The 19439-nt window shown below is 36.8% G+C and overlaps 1 protein-coding gene across 2 annotated transcripts; it reads left to right on the forward strand.

The window, feature by feature from the left end:
* Positions 1-7174: 7174 nt before the first annotated feature.
* NIPSNAP3A (nipsnap homolog 3A) lies at positions 7175-19147 on the forward strand. 2 transcript variants are annotated; one of them, XM_088838220.1, is made up of 6 exons: positions 7181-7434; positions 9954-10164; positions 12671-12829; positions 14257-14406; positions 18154-18240; positions 18331-19147. In XM_088838220.1, exons 1-6 carry the CDS (start codon positions 7375-7377, stop codon positions 18405-18407), a joined length of 744 nt encoding a protein of 247 aa, XP_088694346.1. In that variant the 5' UTR covers positions 7181-7374; the 3' UTR covers positions 18408-19147. The 2 variants fall into 2 exon arrangements, with proteins under 2 accessions (XP_088694347.1, XP_088694346.1); XM_088838221.1 differs by lacking the exon at positions 14257-14406 and having other exon boundaries at positions 7175-7434.
* The last annotated feature ends 292 nt before the right edge of the window (positions 19148-19439 follow it).

The raw sequence follows: 19439 nt of genomic DNA on the forward strand, positions 1-19439 counted from the left end.
GATTGGGTGAGCCATCTCCAAATTTACTCATTCTGTTACCCCTTGGCAGTCACTTGGCTTCTTTGAGCTTCTTGTTTGCTGTTTTTGTTTTACTCTAAAAATGGAAAATCAACCTCACAAGGTGAAATGAAAAAGAATAATTAAGAAAGAAATAAGGAAAAGACGTAATATAACAGCTCCTACGTAATATAAGGCACATTAGAATCTAATGTTCTCTTGTCTGTGAAATAGGTATCACCAACATTCTTTGAAAGAAAGAGTAACAGGTATACAACATAAGATTTGAGAATAATCAATGTTCATTAAAATCTCCTTAAAAACAAGAAAGGGAGCTAGATAGGAAAGAGGGCCAACCAAATGAGGGCCTAGCTCTCACTGAAAAGCTAATCACAAATGAGACTCCAGTCATATGAATCTACCAACAGACCCCATTCCAAGTCACTTACAGGCTCAGGATTAGTATTCAAAGGAAAATACTATGAAACAGGAATTATACTGAAGCAGCCTGTAAAGTTATGACTTTTCACTATTTTTAGTTTTGTGTGTATATGTGTGTGTGTGTGCTGAATGGAAGCTTCTGAGACACCAAGGCAGTGGAGAAACTGGGAACCCTATTTCTTAATATTCAGCATCTATATAAGATGAAAGTCACCTTGAATATGAAGCCAACTTCAGTGATATTATTAAGCTATCTTGAGAAGTCAATTTACATTTTTTTAGGAAAAAGTTTAATCCAAGTAGTACTGATTTACCATAAGCTATGAGTCTGTCAACTTTCATAAGAGACAGAGGGACATTTGAGCTTCAATCATAAAGTGTGCTTGGGAAAATCTTAGACTGTACCTTGAAGGACTTGAAAAGGTGCAAAATAAACAACAGGTCCCCTGGGTTTGGATATACCCTACAAGCCTCTTACATTAATGCTTTAGCCCTCAATATAATGTTGAGAATAAATTTTTAAAATAAAAAATTATAACAATGCTGCAAAAGCAATTAAAGATGGTCAAGTAAAGCTAAAACAGATTAAAAAGTGTGTTGACATATATATGGAATTTAGAAAGATGCAAATGATAACCCTGTATATGAGACAGCAAAAGAGACACAGATGTATAGAACAGTCTTTGGGACTCTATGGGAGAGGGTGAGGGTGGGATGATTTGGGAGAATGACATTGAAACACGTATGTTGTCATATGTGAAACGAATCACTAGTTCAGGGTCAATGCATGTTATAGGATGCTCGGAGCTGGCATGCGGGGATGACCCAGAGGGAGGATAAAGGGAGGAGGGAGGTGGGAGGGGGGGTTCAGGAGGGGGAACTTATGTAAACCCGGGGCAAATTCATGTCAATGTATGGCAAAACCAACCAATATAATATTGTAAAATAATTTGCCTTCAATAAAAAATAAATTAACTACAAAAAAAAAAAAAAGTGTGTTGATTACTCAACTAGTAGGTGTCCATGACAATTTGCAAAGGTGAAGAGAATTACACTGGAGAGTGTCAGATAATGCATATTCTTCTGAAAGAGGAATTTCTTGGGGGAAAAAATGTGTCACAAACTAAGCACACTAGTGCCTAAAGATAACAGGTGTAGTAGCTCAGATGGGTGCAATGCAGGGCCCGGGTATGATCCTTGGAGCCCCTGGAGAAAGAAACGGCAACCTACTCAAGTATTGTTACCTAGAGGATTCCATGGACAGAGGAGCCAGGCGGGCTACAGAACATTGGGTCACAAAAAAAATAAGACATGACTGAGAGACTAACACATACACAGGAAAGAAGTTACCCATATTTTGCAATAAAAATCTGAAACAAGTAGCAAAAGGTCCAGAAATACCTCCCTTTTAGCAAATGCAGTTTTTCTCCCAACTGCAGTTGTGAGGCCCAAGGATTATTCAAAGCAATAGACTTGCAAAACCCATCTTAGGAAATAATTGCTTTTTTATTGAGAGCTTTTAAAGGTCATTGGCACTAGAATTCACTTTCAAATGCAAAACTTAAAGTCAATTAATTAAGGATTTCTAAAAAGGGATGCATATAATACATTAAACTCATGTTTACATGTTTTAGTAATAAAAACAATTTACTTTATTAATAGAAATAGTTATATAAATTCACATTATATGTAATTTTGAGCTTTTCACAAGTCTTTCCTGCTGCTTAGTCTAAGAATGCCAGCAGCAAAGAGACTGATACAGACACATCAAGAAATCGACAAGCTCAAGAAAAGGCACCCAGTCTTCTTCCTTCCCCATAGCACTTAATTTAATACTCAACACACAACAAGTGCTTAATACATATTCACTGATATGAACAGCATATTTGCTAACACTGAATGAAAATCTGTTACTTTATTACCATTTATTTATAATAAAGCAACTCATAAAAGTTTTTAAAGTAATTCATCTTTACTGAAGGTGTTCTCTTCAGCACATAATATCATATGACAAAAAAAGAAGAACTGAGAGAACTCCACTCTGAATACCCATAAGTTAAGTTACAGGAACTCAGAAGTAACAAAAATAGCTCACACTATGCACGAGTTGACTCACTGGAAAAGACTCTGATGCTGGGAAGGATTGGGGGTGGGAGGAGACGGGGACGACAGAGAATGAGATGGCTGGATGACATCACCGACTCGATGGACATGAGTTTGAGTGAACTCCGGGAGTTGGTGATGGACAGGGAGGCCTGGAGTGCTGTGATTCATGGGGTTGCAAAGAGTCGGACACGACTGAGCGACTGAACTGATGCAAAGCCTAAAGAAAGAAACCAGTTTATACCACCACCTAGTGACCACAGAATGCAGCACAAAGAAAGTACTTACCAGGGACATCCCCAGAGTTCGAGTATCTGGAGTTTACATGTAAAGCTACTGCCCTCCTATGCAGTTGGGCTAGTGTTGAATCCACCTCTCCCACTTCCTTTTACAGATGTGATGAGCCTGACCTTTGGACAAAACCAAGTAAAGACATCATCAAGTGGACTGTTGCCTTTACCCACCTCATATAATTTCCTCCACCCTTTAACCAATAACTATTTATTACGTACAGTGTAAAAAATTCACTTTCACACTCACTGAACCAGATGAGCAATAATTAAAAGTAGTATTGACTGGGTCACTTAGCACTTAGCAGCAATGAACCTGAGGAAATTATTTCTCTCTCAAAATCTTACCATTTAGATAAAGTTTAACTATAGCACTTTGAGGATAATTAAAATCTGTGAGAAACTGAACAGGAGACTGACTGTCTTAGGCCCCTAACAGTATTTAACAATGTTTATCTAATTCTAAATTGTAGCCATAAATTTTACTCCTATCTTGTAAGCATTTTCCACTTGGAAATATTCTTGGAGATTTCCTCTATCTTGCTCTTGGTTGGATGCAGTTAATGATGAGACTCTAGGAAATGGTCAAGCCACAGCATTGAAGACGTCTAGGTCCTTAAGTAATAGAACTGCCTGCCATCTAAGTAAATGCACTCTGTTTGCTCATTAAAAAACAAAATTCATTAGTGTTTGAGTCACAATACACTTCTGGTATCAAATTAGCCTAGAATATATACATTATAATATATATGTAATATGTATGACAGCCTAAACTACTTATCTATGTGTGTATATATATATATATGGCACATATATTAGTCTATATGGTATACATTAGCCTAATATATATATATATATGTATGTATATATAGTATATGTTCTTCAAGTGTGAATGAGTGATAGTCGCTCCATCGTGTCTACTTGCGACCCCATGGACTGTGGCCTCTTCTGTCCATGGAATTCTCCAGGCAAAGAATACTGGAGTGGATTGTCATTTCTTTCTCTAAAGATACTGCCAAATATCAAGATCTCTGGCCTTCTTCTCTTTTTAGCCTCAAAAACTTGACAACAAAGATTAGACCTCACAGGTCGGACACCAGAAGTTTCCTTCCAGAGAAAGCTGACAAGAAACAACTTACAGGTAATAACAGCTGGGGTGGTGGATATCTAATGAAGGAAACTACCCGGTCAGATCACCCTACAGTAAAGCTCATGACTTGGCAAGACCCACCATACTCACAGAGCTTTCAATTTTTTTATAGTCCCACTTTAAAAAATGAGTTGACAGACAAATATAAAAACATTTCAGGAAAAACTTCAGTACCAGAGACAGGAAAAATAATAAAATATATAGAAAATGAAATAAAACTCAAATGAAGACTTGAAACCATTTTTAAGCCCCCAGAGAAACAGAAATATTAAACCGATGAAACAAAAAAGATGATATTTCTGAAGACAGTAGGGGAAAAAAAGCATTCTGGGAAAAAAGATGTTAAAAAGAGCTTTTGGAAATAAACTGGACATTTAAATTAGACATTTAAAAGTTTATTAGGTGAGTTATAAAATAAATGTGGAACATTTCATGACCCCCCAAAAAAAAAAGCAAAAAAAAGAGATTAAAAAATTAGTAGGAATTAAGAAAGTTAGAGGATCAAGTGGAGGCATGATGTTTGAATAACAAAAGTTTCAGAGATAGAGAAGGAAGAAAAAAATCCAAGAAACACAACAAATTTCTCATAATTTAAGAGTTTCCAGATTTGGGGGCGGGGGGGTAGTGTTGGGAGAAAGCACATTAGCCAAGATGTCGTGGTCAGGCTCTCTCACCCCATGTTTTGTAAATGACGACTATGGAACAGTTGAGATCATTTATAGCATTATGCATGCAGTCATGAGCTTTATGTAACAGCTGAGATCATTTATGGCACTGCACATGCACATCACTCACTTGATCACAGCTGTATAAGCTTCACCTGGAGAAGTCCTCAAGGTTGTGTGTCGTTATGTTGTGTTATGTTTTGTCTGCTGCTAAGGCTGCTATGCCAGTCAGGAGAGAATAAACCCATTTGCAGTTCCCACAGCTCCTCGCATTTTCTGCCAGCCTCCTAGCTCATGCCTTGCCTACCATGGGTTCAGCGAGCAGTGCGCACAGGGAAATACAGTAAGACAATCAGCGTCATGAACAGGATCAGCAAGACAGCTGGTCAACCGAATGGGATACAATGGATGAAAAAAGATCTATGGCAAGGACTGTCACTGTGAGGTCCAGAAACTTAGGGATGCCAAGAACACAAAAGCTTCCAGATAAGTCACACACAAAGGACCAAGAATTTAAACGGGATGAACGTCTCACCAGAAGCTATAAGGCAATGGAGCAGTACTTCAAAAAAAAAAAAACAAGGAAAAAGTATTTCCAGTGTAGAAGTTTACATCCACCCAAACTATACATTAAAGAAGTTGACAATTTTTTAGAGTTGAAAGCCTCAAAAGTTTAATTCCCATATACCCTCTCCTAAAATTAAGAGGAAAAATAAAAGATATAAGATCCTGGAAAAAGGATATCCTCTCGAAGGCAAATGAGATTTCCCAGGAGATGAGTGAAAGGAAATCCAAGAATTACTACAGGGCTACTTTAGAGAACATGTAGTCCACACTGGACCAAGAGACCAAAAGACTCCTTAAAGATAACTCTAAAAGAGGAAGCTGAAAAGCTGATTAACAGTTTCAACCATTTTGAGTTTGGGCAAAGAATTCGGTGATTAATAAGTAAAAGTTAAAGAGAGAAACAAATGAAAAAGAAATAAAAGAAACAATCACCTTTCTGTGATTAAGATCACAGGTATATGCCCCACAGCAGTGGCTTAAACTAGATGAATTCCCTCCTAAAATAAGTCCAGAGACAGGCAGTCCAGGGCTCCTAGTATTACATGGTGTCAGAACCTAGGCTGCTTCTTTTGTTGTTCTGCCATCTCCAGCACCTGACTTCTACCTCAAAGTCCAAGAACTCATTATTTCCACATTCCAGTAAGCAGAAGTAAGAAAAAGAGTGAAACAACCCCTCCTATATTGATACCTTACAGTAGGTCATAAATGTGCTAAAATATCCCACTGGCAAGGACTTAGTCACATGGCTGCACCAAGATGCCTGGGTTCTATTGGTGTTTTTTAAGGGGGTTTGGGAGAAGAATGACTATTGGGAAGTAGTCAGCAGTCTCTGCTACCTCCCTCCAGCACTCTCTAGTCTCCCTATTCTACTCTGTTTTTCCTAGTTTTAATCCCTGATATACTTTTCCTTCATGTGTCTGTCTCCCCTAACCTGGAAGTTCCAAGGACACACAGACTTTGTGTTTTGTTCACCTGTGAACCCCAGATTCTGGAAAAGTGATTCAGTCAGCATAGAGGAAATTTAATTAATACAGATTGATTGAGGGAATGAATTGTTAATTCCAGTGTAGGGGAGGGAGGTCTAAGAAAATTAATTTAAACATAAAGATCCAGTCTGGGCACAGATAATGCTTTGTTTAGTAAAAGCATCCTTTCCTCTGAAGGAATGATTCAAGTCATTGCACAAGGCACAACTAACCCCCCTAGTCCTGATAATATAAGAAATATTAATGTTTGCAATAATGTAACTATTAGCAAGAATAACATCAACATTAATATGATGTAAATAATGTAAATTAATGATGTAATCAATTTATTTTTTTAGCGGAAACATTATTAGATGCAGGAAGGGAAATTAGTTGGGGGGAGTGCTATACTAGAGACGTAAATTCTCTTCTTCCATAGAGAGTCAAAAGATGCTGTCTAAACAGAAAAGGAAAAAGAAACAAGAAACAGCAGAATACGTCCATTATTTTAAAACACAGAAACAGGCGTTAGAAGAAACAGCTCGAAATGTTAGAAGGTAGTTATTCTGGTGAGCAATAATCAGGGATAGGGAAGACTAGACCAGAGGTTTTGCTTTTAAGGGTTTCAGAATTTTGACAACGTAGGTTTGTCTTTGAATTGTTCATATCTAGCTCGGTACTCCCATTCCTCTGAGCTCCTGAAAAATACAATGCAAATTATTTGGAGCCTTACAGCTTCACGCTGTGAGTAGGGACGGGGAAGGAGAATGCACTGAGAAAAGTGATGGATCCCTGGTCACACACTCGCGTTCCACACGCGCGCTTTTACCAATTAACTGTACTTGGGTGTGCAAGAAGACGAGGTGATGGGCCCAGACAGGTGGTATAGGAACGAGGACGTCAGTATTCTGCTAACTCTAATATCACTTCTGACGCTGAGGAAAAGACCGTTTTAGAGAACAAACGGAGAGGGTCAGAGCTGACACCAATGCTTCAGATGCTCAGCCTGTGGAGGAAGCCGGGCTGACGGGGCGCTCAGCACCGCCCCCGACCCCCTCAGGAGGAGGAGCCGGCCCGCCCAGAGCCGGCCTCCCGCGGTGGTGCAGGCGCCGCTCCCCGCCAGTCAGGAAGACACAAGGGGAGGAATTCAAGGAAGAGTGCCGGCCGCTGCCCTTCTCAGCGCTCGAAGCCGCGCCATGCTTGCCTTCCGAAGGAGCCTGGCTAGGGCCCTGGCCGCTCCAACGATGGCGCCTCAGGTACCGGCCGCCGGGACGCGCCCAAAAGCTTTCCTGGGGAGGGGAGGAGGGGCGGGCGCGTCTGGGGCAGGGCGCGGGCCGCGCATGCGTCAGTGGGCCCGGACCAGCCCGCGTGCTGCGGCCCGCGAGGTTCCAAGTCTCGGGATCCGGAGGCGGGGGTCCCTGGGACGCGCGGAAGGAGGAAGGGGGCCATTAGGAGAAGACCCACTGCCAGGGTCGCCTAGCCTGGGTACCCGTTGGTCGTGAGGACGCGCCAGCTGCTGCGTCTTTGCGGTCCCGCGAGGTTGCTGTTGCTGCATTGGGGCCTGTACTAGGCACTGGTCCAGCCTCTCTTACTATGTTTTGACAAGCCCCTCCAGACTGAAGGAGCAACAGAACGATTCTCCCCCTTTTAAATGAAATACACAAACTCCCAGCGTTTTGCAGGCAGAGAACCTGAAAGAGAGGGCCCAAGGTTCGAGTGGTGGAGTATCTGCCCAGCTGTCACTGTCTCCTGAGATTGGTGCCCAAGTCAGGCACTGTCAGGAACCTCGTAGCAAATATGATGATGGCAACTTCATTTAATCTGGATGAGAAATGTACAAAATAGATTATTGTGATTCAGCTTTAACTGTCAGGGATTGGCCTATTCTGTGAATCTAACCTAGAGATTTTTCCTTTTGATGTTCAGGCTTTTACTTCTTCTCAAACTGACTTTCTGGTGGAGGCTAAAGAAAAGCCATTGATGTCTCCTTCACCCGAGATTAGCATTACAGCCTTTATCCTGATTCTCTCTACTGGGGCAGGATCAGGAATTATTCCTTAGAATTTTATTCTGTACTTTGACGTTATTAAATGTCAACCAGATGTTCTCTTATAAATGAATTGGAAGTCACTACTAAGGAGAATGAGCCCTAATTTAGAGAAAAGGAAGCACTCATGATTCCTTCCCCTGCAGTTCTAGTGGCCTTGCAACAAAAATCACTTCATGACTTCTCACAAACCACATACCCCTTGCTGTTAACCTTTCCCTGAGCTTTCCTATTGTATATTTCTTCTGCCAGTGATAATACAATGTGTGCCATTGATCACATATTTTAATCTCCAAATATGAATTCCCTGAAAAGTTGTTGGAACTACTCCATTGACCCATTTTCTGATATCTGATATATTTTATTTATAATATTTTTAAACTATAAGTAATAGGCAGCTTTTATTTGCTTAACATTGTGTTAGTAAAGTTTGGTAAAATGGCACCAAAAGAACATCTGCCAAATGCAGGGGCAGCTGCACTTGTTTGTGATGGCAAGCGTAGTCAATTGAGCAATAAGAATATGACTCATCATAGACTTGGAAAGACCTCAAAAGAGATTATAATTAAGCCTTGTACACAGTTAAGTAAAATATATGTATTATTGTGTTCGGTTAAACAAAGTATATGTCACAGCATGAAGCTTACTGCTTTCTTTGACATATCAGGTAGTCAAAATAAGGCCAAAATCCATCAATAGCTTTATAAGTACCTAAACTATTTTAATAGATAATTCTGGTATAATCAACTTCAGGAAATGTACACATGCTAACAAAAATAGGATGGATATGTAGACTAGAATACTATATGAGTGTGTGTGTGTGTATATATATATATATAGTATGTATTTGTATATAACTATGTATACACACAAACACAATACACAAAGCATTTCCTACTGAAAGTTAAGTTCACTCAGAGAACCAAATTAGAAATTTACATTATGAGCATATGACTATTACAGAAGTAACTAATGGTTCTTAACTGATATTTACATCAACCTGCTATAATTGGGTGGATTAAATGCCCTTCTACAGATTGCATCTGTAATTAAAACATAGTAACTATTCAGACAATTCTGACACTGATTTTTTTTTTCTTTTTCTAGGGTTTACACAGGATATCACCATATTACAACACAATTGGCTAGGTCATAGTTTCCTATTACATTAGTTACACTCCTGCCCTATTTTTGACCAGCGGTCTACTTCATTGGATTTAAAAAATACTTTGATCTGACCAGGAATTTCCATTGTTTTAGGAACCTTAAAAAAATGAATTTTTGCCAGTAAACACATTTTCATTGTGCTAGCCAAAATACCTGTATATTTAGAAATTGTTTTAAATGTTTTAACTCTGACATATATACTATTCAATAAAGATGGAATATTGGCTAAATAAGAGGTAATAAACTATTTGTAAAGACTATTAGGATCCTAACTGTAAGTCCTTTGGTAAAGAAAGTGCCCCAGTGCTTTCCTATGAGCAACTTTCCATGAAAAAGTGACTAATGGTGGACTCCCTCCTAGGAAACAGTAGCTATAGAATGTTTGAAAGTGGGCATCTTTATTGACATATCTCTAAAATTCTATGGAGAGAAGACAGCAGAAGTCCAAACAGATTATAAATCTAATGTGTGTCCCTTGTTTCCAGACTCAGAGTTGGTTGTAACATAATATTATAAACCCTTCTTTCCCAGAATATTTAAATTTTCCTTATCTTTCTTCAGGTGTGTTCATCTTTTGCTACAGGCCCCAGACAATACGATGGAACATTCTATGAATTTCGTACCTATTATCTTAAGCCCTCAAAGATGAATGAATTCCTGGAAAATGTTAAGAAAAACATTCATCTTCGGACAGCTCACTCTGAATTGGTTGGATACTGGAGTGTAGAATTTGGAGGCAGAATGAATAAAGTGTTTCATATTTGGAAGTATGGTATGAGTCAATAGCTTAAGCATTCGGTACAGATGTCCATTCTGTTAGATATTACATGAGACTTAGTTCTTGGATCTATGTTACTTTAAATAACATACAGGTTAAGTAAAACTTTTAAAAAGCAATACCAAAAATAAATTTAGTGATTATTCTTCCCAACAATACACCTAACAGCCCATCACTGGAACCTTTATATTGTGAACTAAACTTTAATTCTAAAAGAAAAAGTTTAGAGTGGCTTATTGTAAAGATTTTTTATGAAAAATTTAAAGCAGTGATTGCAAGAACCCAAGTGGGTTAGGGTCATAAAGAAAAGAATTATTTTTCCTTTATTGAAGCTATATCTGGGTATTAATATTTTAGCCAAAATCATTCAAACATCTAGGGGACTTTAGGGAAACAGAAGTTGATAGGGGATTCCTGGATCCAGAACATCCACTGGAGAAGGGATAGGCTACCCACTCCAGTATTCTTGGGCTTCCCTGGAGGCTCAGATGGTAAAGAATCCACCCGCAATGCAGGAGAACTGGCTTCGATCGCTGGGTTGGGAAGATCCCTTGGAGAAGGAAACAGCTACCCACTCCAGTATTCTGGCCTGGAGAATTCAATGGACTCCATGGTCTGTGGTGTCACAAAGAGTTGGACACAACTGAGCAACTTTGACTTTCAAGGGATGATTCAGTTCAGTTCAGTCGCTCAGTCGTGTCCGACTCTCCGCGACCCCATGAATCACAGCATGCCAGGCCTCCCTCTCCATCACCAACTCCCGGAGTTCACTCAAACTCATGTCCACAGAGTCGGTGATGCCATCCAGCCATCTCATTCTCTGTCGTCCCCTTCTCCTCCCTCCCCCAACCTTTCCCAGCATCAGAGTCTTTTCCAGTGAGTCAACTTGTCGCATGAGGTGGCCAAAGTATTGCAGTTTCAGCTTTAGCATCAGATGATAGTTAACTTCAAACCACTCATCCACCTGTAAGATTCAATAATTCTGTTGTTTTCAGGACCACTTTTGATTTTTTTGTGCCCCCAGAGTTTCAAGGAATTCACTGTCATTACACTAGTCTATGGAGGTAAAAGAAAAGGGACTGAGTGAGTTCTTCTGATACTGAAGCTGACCGACCACTGGTTTAGAAAAAGGAGAACAATGGATTACAGGAATCCCCAGAATATTTATTACTATAGTATCAGATCTTTGTGAAGTCATAAGGACTTGATGATACCTAAATAATTTTTGGAGAAGGAAATGGCAACCCACTCCAGAATTCTTGCCTGGGAAACCCTATGGGCTACAGTCCATGGGGTCACAGGAGTCAGACACAGCTTAATAATTTCATTTAACGTTTGGTCATCAGTGTCCAAATAGTCATAAAGTAGTTTTATATGTAAAGGGATTCCCAGGTAGTGCAGTGGTAAAGAATCTGCCTGCCAATGCAGGAGATGCAAGAGAATCAAGTTCCATCCCTGGGTCAGGAAGATCCCCTGGAGTAGGAAATGCCAACCCACTCCAGTATTCTTGCCTGGAGAATTCCATGGACAGAGGAGCCTGATGGGCTACAGTCCATGGAGTCACAAAGAGTCAGACACAACTAAGCATGCACTCTTACTCATTCTGTATTTAACGTGGCCATAGTTTAGGGGCTCTCCCTGTTGTAATAGAACAAACCCCATTAAAACATAACTTATGCCTTTATGCACCACCAGCTGAATCATGTTCCACTAAGAAAATTATTAGTAACGTCCTGATATAACTTACATTAGCTCTAAGATAACTGTTATTCCATATCTACATAGCATAAACCATAGAAAACTCTTTTATCATTAGTCTTAAAAGGTCCTATTACTAAATATAGTAGTACTAGGCCCATATGTTAGTAACATATGGGTAACAAACAGGAGAAATAATACTGGGTAAAAAAGAATGGGTGACAAGAGAAGGAGCACTATTTCTTTAGAAGCTGTTTGTTCAGAGAGGCTGAAAAGCAAATCTTAACTTCATTTCATGTTAATTTAACTTCATGTTAAATTTAATTCAATTGTACTTTGACCTGACCACTCTTCACCATCATCACTAACAAAGAAAGTGCTTTTCTAAACTGGCACTATAATTCAAATGCCTCAATAAAATTAGTGAGTATAGTTAACGTATACTGAGTACTCACTAGGTATCAAACACTGTGCTGTGCTGAGCTCATTTTATGTACTAATTCATTTAATCCTCATGTCAGCCCTGGAGTTAAACAGACACAGAAAGATTCAATAACTAACTTAACTCTCACAACTACCTATTAAGTGGTAGAGCATATAAAGCTCATTACTATATGATATTATCATTAATTGATTACATTGCTGCTCCTGTTTAAGACCATGAACAACTGGGAACAGTATTGGTGTTTCCAGTAATATAGCACAGTTCTTATGTAGCCTCGATGAATGTCTATAAAATTGAAACCCAGAAAAAGTAGAGGTAGTTTTAAATCATTTTTATTTTTCTTACTCCTTCCTATAGACAATTTTGCTCATCGAACTGAAGTTCGGAAAGCCTTGGCCGAAGATAAGGAATGGCAAGAACAGTTTCTCATTCCAAATTTGGCTCTTATTGATAAACAGGAGAGTGAAATCACTTATCTGGTGCCATGGTGCAAATTAATAAAACCTCCAAAAGAAGGTAAGTCTTTCTCTCTTATTCACTGTGAACTTTGATGGAGAAACTACTTAAGATTTATGAAGTTAATCTTTTGCTTAATATAGGAATGTATGTTGATTGTTAAGATAAATTGGAGCTCTTAATTTTAAAAATGAGCATTAAATAATGAAGTATTTTTCCAAATTAGTATTGTACTGATGCTTAAAATTTAGCTGTATTATAGAAAAAGTTGACATGGTCACTAAAGATTGAGAATTTGGGCCTTGGGAAGAAGGAACACAAGTGGGTAAATGAGGGATAATGTATGATATTTAAAGTATTTTCCATAAATCACTATCAATCTCAAATCATTACGTATAAATTTGCTTATAAAATTGACTGTTTGGGGGGAATGAATTAACTGAAACTGCCAAGCTATATTACTGTAGTCTAACATTTGTGTCTTCCTCTTTCTTATTTCTCAGTTTGAAAATAATTCCTAAAGATTTGTCTTCTTCCTGATTTCACTTCTTGCTGACTTAAAGAAATTATTACCTCAATCCAGTTTTAACCAAAGGTCAGATTAGAAAAAGCATAAACTAATTTAAATGATATTTTATTCCCCCCATTATTCCCAACTCTGTAGTGCATTTTAGAGTACAAGAGATTGAAACATCTTATTTAGATCCTTATCTGCCTAGATCCCCCTCAGCTTTTGGCACCATCTAAATGAACTACTGGACTTCAAAGATAATGTCAAGTCTTGGTTCTCTTCCTCTGTGTTATTCATGATTCTTCAGTAACTTGCATGTTTTTCCTCTACTCCTCAAATCTACTGGTTCTGTGGTTTCTTTTTGTCCATCCACGCTATACTTCTATCCAAAGGTAAAATGCTTTTCAAGTATTTACCTGGATATTTAGGAATAATAAAAGCATCTCCTTTAGGATTCATTTTCCCTCAAAAACTCTGAGGTCCAATGTTTGCCTGCTGTTGCTGGTAGAAATGCAAACCTATAGGAGGCAATTGTATAAAGCAAAAAAGTAGTGAAAGTTGAAAAGAAGAGTAGAGCTGTAAGAAACTGGAAAATACTCTTATTCATTTCTGTTATGAAAGTGTAGATGCAGGCAGCTAAAAAGTCCTATTCTGTTATAAATTCTCACTATTTTATTAATAAATTTTATAGGTTAAAAATATTTTAGATAATAGCTTACCTGTATCTTCTAGTCCCTTTTTCTTCGTTCTGTACATTAAGCTAAAACAACTCACCCTTAAACTGGAACAAAGAATTTCTAAACTTAAAAGCACAGAAAAACAGTGCAAATTATTAATAAATATGTCTACATAAACATGCATACATGTATGATCCTCCAAATCTATATATGTAGATTAGCTTCTCACCAGAACCAAACTAGACAGGACTACAAACTGCTTGAATGTGTTCTGTAAAATATTTTTCTCCCTATTCTAGGAGTCTATGAACTGGCTACTTTTCAGATGAAACCTGGTGGGCCAGCTCTGTGGGGTGACCCATTTAAAAGGGCAGTTCATACTCATGTCAATCAAGGCTACACAAAATTAGTTGGAGTGTTCCATGCAGAATATGGAGTACTCAACAGAGGTACAGTTGTCCATCTCTTCTATGAAATTACAAAATATACTGTTGATCTACTGTTAAGCTCCTTGGGTCAGTTTGTTTCTGTTCTCATTATTGAGTGTATTTTACTTTTTATTGCCAAATTATTAGTTTGTTTGTAATTTTAAGAGTTAAGTAAACCTGTTTTCAATCTTATTTAGAATATCAATACCTTATGAAGCCTTTTTCAAATATTGAACTGCTCTTTTATCTGATATATCAAAATGATAAAATTTTTAAAAACTGGAAAGAATCTCAAGAAATCACCTGTTCATCATTTCTTTAATGTACTTTTACTATTTTTTTTCTAGTTTTATCGCAATATAATTGACATATAACCTTATATAAGTTTAAGGTGTAGAACATAATGATTTGATGTATGGATATATTGTGAAATGATTACCACAATAAATTTAGTTAACATCCATCACCTCACATAGTTACAGATTTTTTTTTCTTATGATGGAAACTTTTAAAATTTACTGTCTTAACAACTTATATATTTTATACATGAAAGCTTATACTATTTATATCTTTTGTGATTTTTTAAAAAATAATATTACTTGATGTAGGGAGATTGTTTTGGGGTGAAAAGTAATATATAGTTATTATAATATTAAAAACACAGACAAACCCAAAGAAATAAATTAACCAATCTCTCATTACTTAGATACACATAGTATATATACCATACTGATTTATTTAATAAAAGCATCTGTTTGGGATACTTAACTTTTAAAGCTGAAAGATACTCCAGCCAGAATTTGAGTGGGGTTTTTTTGTGGCAAACTCAGAAAAAGTTGATAGTTTATCTGAAAGAATAAATGATTAAGACTTTTAACATATGAAAACCCATAATATCCAGTTGCCTCATGTCTAATGGACATCTCAAACCTAACATATCCAAAAACGGTGAGTTAATCATTCCCCAGAAATTCAAATTCTGATAATATATTGTAAAAAAAGAAATAAAAAAGTTGGACTGTGCAAAAATAAATGTTTGTCCCAGTTGAGAAATACATGAAGAAGAGAAAAATTATAATTATTAAATGCCCATCTCATACCATACACTAAAATAAAATCAAGATGGATTATAGATCTCAGTTAAAAACTCAATTCATAGAATTACTAAAACAAAATATAGATAAATTTATTAATATGTGAAAACAACATTTGTAAGCCAAAAACAAATGAAGAAACTATGAAGGAAAAAAAAGGAATCAACTGATGGTTTCATTATTCAGAGGCTCAAATTTTGTGCATTTATGTGTGTGTGTGTGTGTGTGTGTGTATATACATATAAATGAAATCCAAAAGAAAAGCTTATGTCAAGATGACACAGGTGACTGCTGCTGCTGCTGCTAAATCGCTTCAGTCGTGTCCGACTCTGTGCGACCCCATAGACGGCAGCCCACTAGGCTCCCCCATCCCTGGGATTCTCCAGGCAAGAACACTGGAGTGGGTTGCCATTTCCTTCTCCACACAGGTGACTAATATATATTAAAGAAGATGCAGATTAAAACAATAATGAGATGCCATTTTTTACCTAATAAAAATGTATTATAAAGATACAGTATTAGAGGAGCCAGGGAAAAACAAATACTGTTGTACTATGTTAGGCTTAAGCTTGCCCCCCTCCAGTAATTTGGCAATATAAATAAATAAAAAGCTTTAATATTTCAATTTTTTTGCCTACATTCTAGGAAACATGAATGTTTTTAGTTCTACGAGAAGGAAATTTGAAAGGACATAAAATACATAGTCATATTTAAATGATCAGATTAAAGGTTTTTTAAATCTCTAATTTACTATAATGAATGTGTATACTTTTTTATTTAAAAAACTACTGAAATGTGTGTACACAAATCTTTTAATCTTAAATTCATGCTCTGTACTAGGAGTATGATAATATAATATGCTGAGTATAAATCAGTACTTCACTTCTTGAGGATAGTGTATAATATATACACTGTATATTTGTAAGTATGTATATATGTATATAAGATACTCTTTGCTTCTCTCAGTTTAAATTTTAGGAGTTTATATTAAGAAAATTATCAGATCCAGACTGCCTGGGTTTGAATCCCAGCTCCACCAATTAAAACTCTATGACCTTGAATGACTAACTTACCTTATCGTGCCTTACTTATTTTCCTCATCCAAAAGTGATAATAACTTGCACCTCAGGTTATTATGAAAACTAAATGAGTTAACACATGCAAAATTTAAACCAGGCCCAGCACTGTAGCAAGCACCCAACAAATGTTAGTGGTAAATGTTCTTATCATAGATGTACATGTACTGCTGCTCTAATCAAGTTTATATCAGCATTGTTTATAGTAAGGAAATTTTGGAAACAATGTGGTATGACATTCTTTATGTATACGCATGTGATACATAAATAGATATATAAATATGTGTCATATATAATGTAATTATAACAATAAACATATATTCTTATACATGTTTATATGTATTGTTGTTTAGCCGCTAAGTCATGTCTGACTCTTTTGCAACTCCATGGACTGTAGCCCACCAGGCTCCACTGTCCATGGGATTTCCCAGGCAAGAATACTGGAGTGGGTTGCCATTTCCTTCTCCGGGGATCTTCCCAACCCAAGCATTGAACCTGCATCTCCTTCCTTGGCAGGCGGGTTCTTTATCACAAAGCCACCAGAGATTGTGTGTGTGTGTAAACACACCAGAGAAGTGTGTGTGTGTGTATGTAAATACACCAGAGAAGCATGTGTGTGTGTGTGTAAATACACCAGAGAAGTGTGTGTGTGTGTGTGAATACACCAGAGAAGTGTGTGTGTGTGAATACACCAGAGAAGTGTGTGTGTAAATATACCAGAGAAGTGTGTGTGTGTGTAAATACAAATATGTATGCATAACTGTTATCACTGAGCCACCAGGAAAGCCTGTGTGTGTGTGTAAATACAAATATATATGCATAACTGTGGACAGAGTTATACCAAGTATTAAAACGTTTTTTTCTGGGTGGTATAGAAATGCCTCATACTTTCGCTTTCTCTGCATTTTGCTATATAGATAGGATATATTATAAAAATTTACGCACAAGAACATTATCCCAGTATTTCAAAGAATACTGAATTTGTGAAAATAATTTAATTGGCCAGTAATAAGGAGTTGGGATGAAATGTTACAAGAAGGAATTCCCATAGCCATTAAAAATTAATGTTTTTTCCAAAGGAAGTACAAACTGTTGATTTTTTAAAATTTGTTACTAAGACTAAGCATAATATACAGCAAGATCCTAATGTGATTTTACTCCCATTTTTTTTAAAGGAAATGCACTTAGTAGAATTTTTCCTTAGACACTGAATATCCTACTTTTTTTCTTTTCATCACCCAAATATTCAATAGTAAGCACAACTTTTATATAATCTTGCTTTTTTAAAATAAAGTTAACATGTATTAGGAAGTCATACAATTTGGGTCTTGGCCTGATTATGTCTTTAGCTGCATTATTTTACTTCTTCTTTTCCAGCTTTTTCTTTCTTCATCTACAAAACTAGTTTGACTAATTATAAATTTCTCTCCCAAATCTCTGGCCCCTCTGAAATCTTATCTGTAACATACTTAGCATTACCTCTGAAAATCACTATTTTGATTGAAAGAATAGGACTTTCAGTTTCTGCTTAATGTTTCTGTCTCTTATTGGTAGTAATGCCACAGTCTTTAACATCTATTTCTGGTTTATTTCTGCAGTTCATGTTCTTTGGTGGAACGAGAGTGCAGATAGCCGTGCAGCTGGAAGACATCAGTCTCATGAGGATCCCAGAGTAGTGGCAGCTGGTAAGCTATTTCACTAGGAATGAGTTATTCTTACAACAAATCAGATTTTAGTCAATAACTTTATATGCCTTCTTACAAATTTATTTCCAGTTCGGGAAAGTGTTAACTTCCTTGAGTCTCAGCAGAATATGCTTCTGATTCCTACATCATTTTCACCATTGAAATAGTTTTCCCGTGATATACAGAGCATTTCATGAACTGTCATAAGATGTATCTGCTATTGGTGCTTAAATTCTCCCAAGAGATTCTCACTTTATTTTGAAGGAGGTGGTAAGTTAATTTGCTATGTCCTTTGCATATTTAAAAGCTACATCTGTCCATTGTCACTACCACTTCAGGAAACAGTCCATTCATTTTCCCCTTGGCATTTTAGTATCTGTCATATATTAAAAATACTTGGCTTTACTACCAGATCTTGAGTTTTCATTTGTTTGAGAATATCTCTCATTCTCTCTTTTGTAGCATTTTCTTACATTCAAATGATTATTACATTTCCATATCTATGATACTATCTTTAAATTATTTGTATACATTATTACCTTTTTTACCGTGTCTGTTTTTCTGAGATTTTCAAAGTTTTTGTCCAGTCAGGTTTATAATACCAAACGGGGTTCATAAAAATATTAAACATATTTCTTTACTATGGAAGAGTACAATGTTATCTGTGTCAACTGTATTAATGTTTTTCACATTACTTACTTACTTGGAAAATGTTATTAGGTCCTGGTATTAAACATCATTGATGAGTCATTGGTTTATATGATGCAGTGTCTTCACTTATAGTCAGTTTTACTAATTTTTACTTCATTTTGGATCACTTAATAAAGATTTTTGGTCATCTGTTTTAATGAGATATTTATGCTTATGGAAATGTTTGCCCTAATAAAAGTCTACATATACAATCTGATTCTTTTTATTGTGTTTTATATTTTTATCCTGATTTCTGGAGCTGTTGTTGTATTGCCATAAGGTAATGAGACAATAATGTACTATCTTTATTGTAAATGTTAAGTCACCTCAAGTCAATACCTGCTAGTAACCTTAAAAGAATTTCTTCAGTACTGTCACGGATAATACAAGATCTTCTTACAAACAACTTCAGTTTTTAGTTGAGTGCCTCAGCCTTCTTAAACTAGATTTGGTACTACCAAGCTCTCCTGGCAATCTGTACTTACAGCTATGTTATTTAATGTTTCTAA

Source organism: Moschus berezovskii, chromosome 7, assembly GCF_049115385.1.
Source record: "Moschus berezovskii isolate FMDL1 chromosome 7, NW_MosBer_1.0, whole genome shotgun sequence".
Lineage (NCBI taxonomy): Eukaryota > Metazoa > Chordata > Mammalia > Artiodactyla > Moschidae > Moschus > Moschus berezovskii.

Excerpts from the sequence above, each read along its gene's own strand:
- NIPSNAP3A (XM_088838220.1), top strand. The coding sequence starts at position 7,375 with ATGCTTGCCTTCCGAAGGAGCCTGGCTAGGGCCCTGGCCGCTCCAACG. Across the intron at positions 10,165-12,670 it reads GTTTCATATTTGGAAGTATG|ACAATTTTGCTCATCGAACT; the intron begins GTATGAGTCAAT and ends TCCTTCCTATAG. Across the intron at positions 14,407-18,153 it reads ATATGGAGTACTCAACAGAG|TTCATGTTCTTTGGTGGAAC; the intron begins GTACAGTTGTCC and ends TTATTTCTGCAG.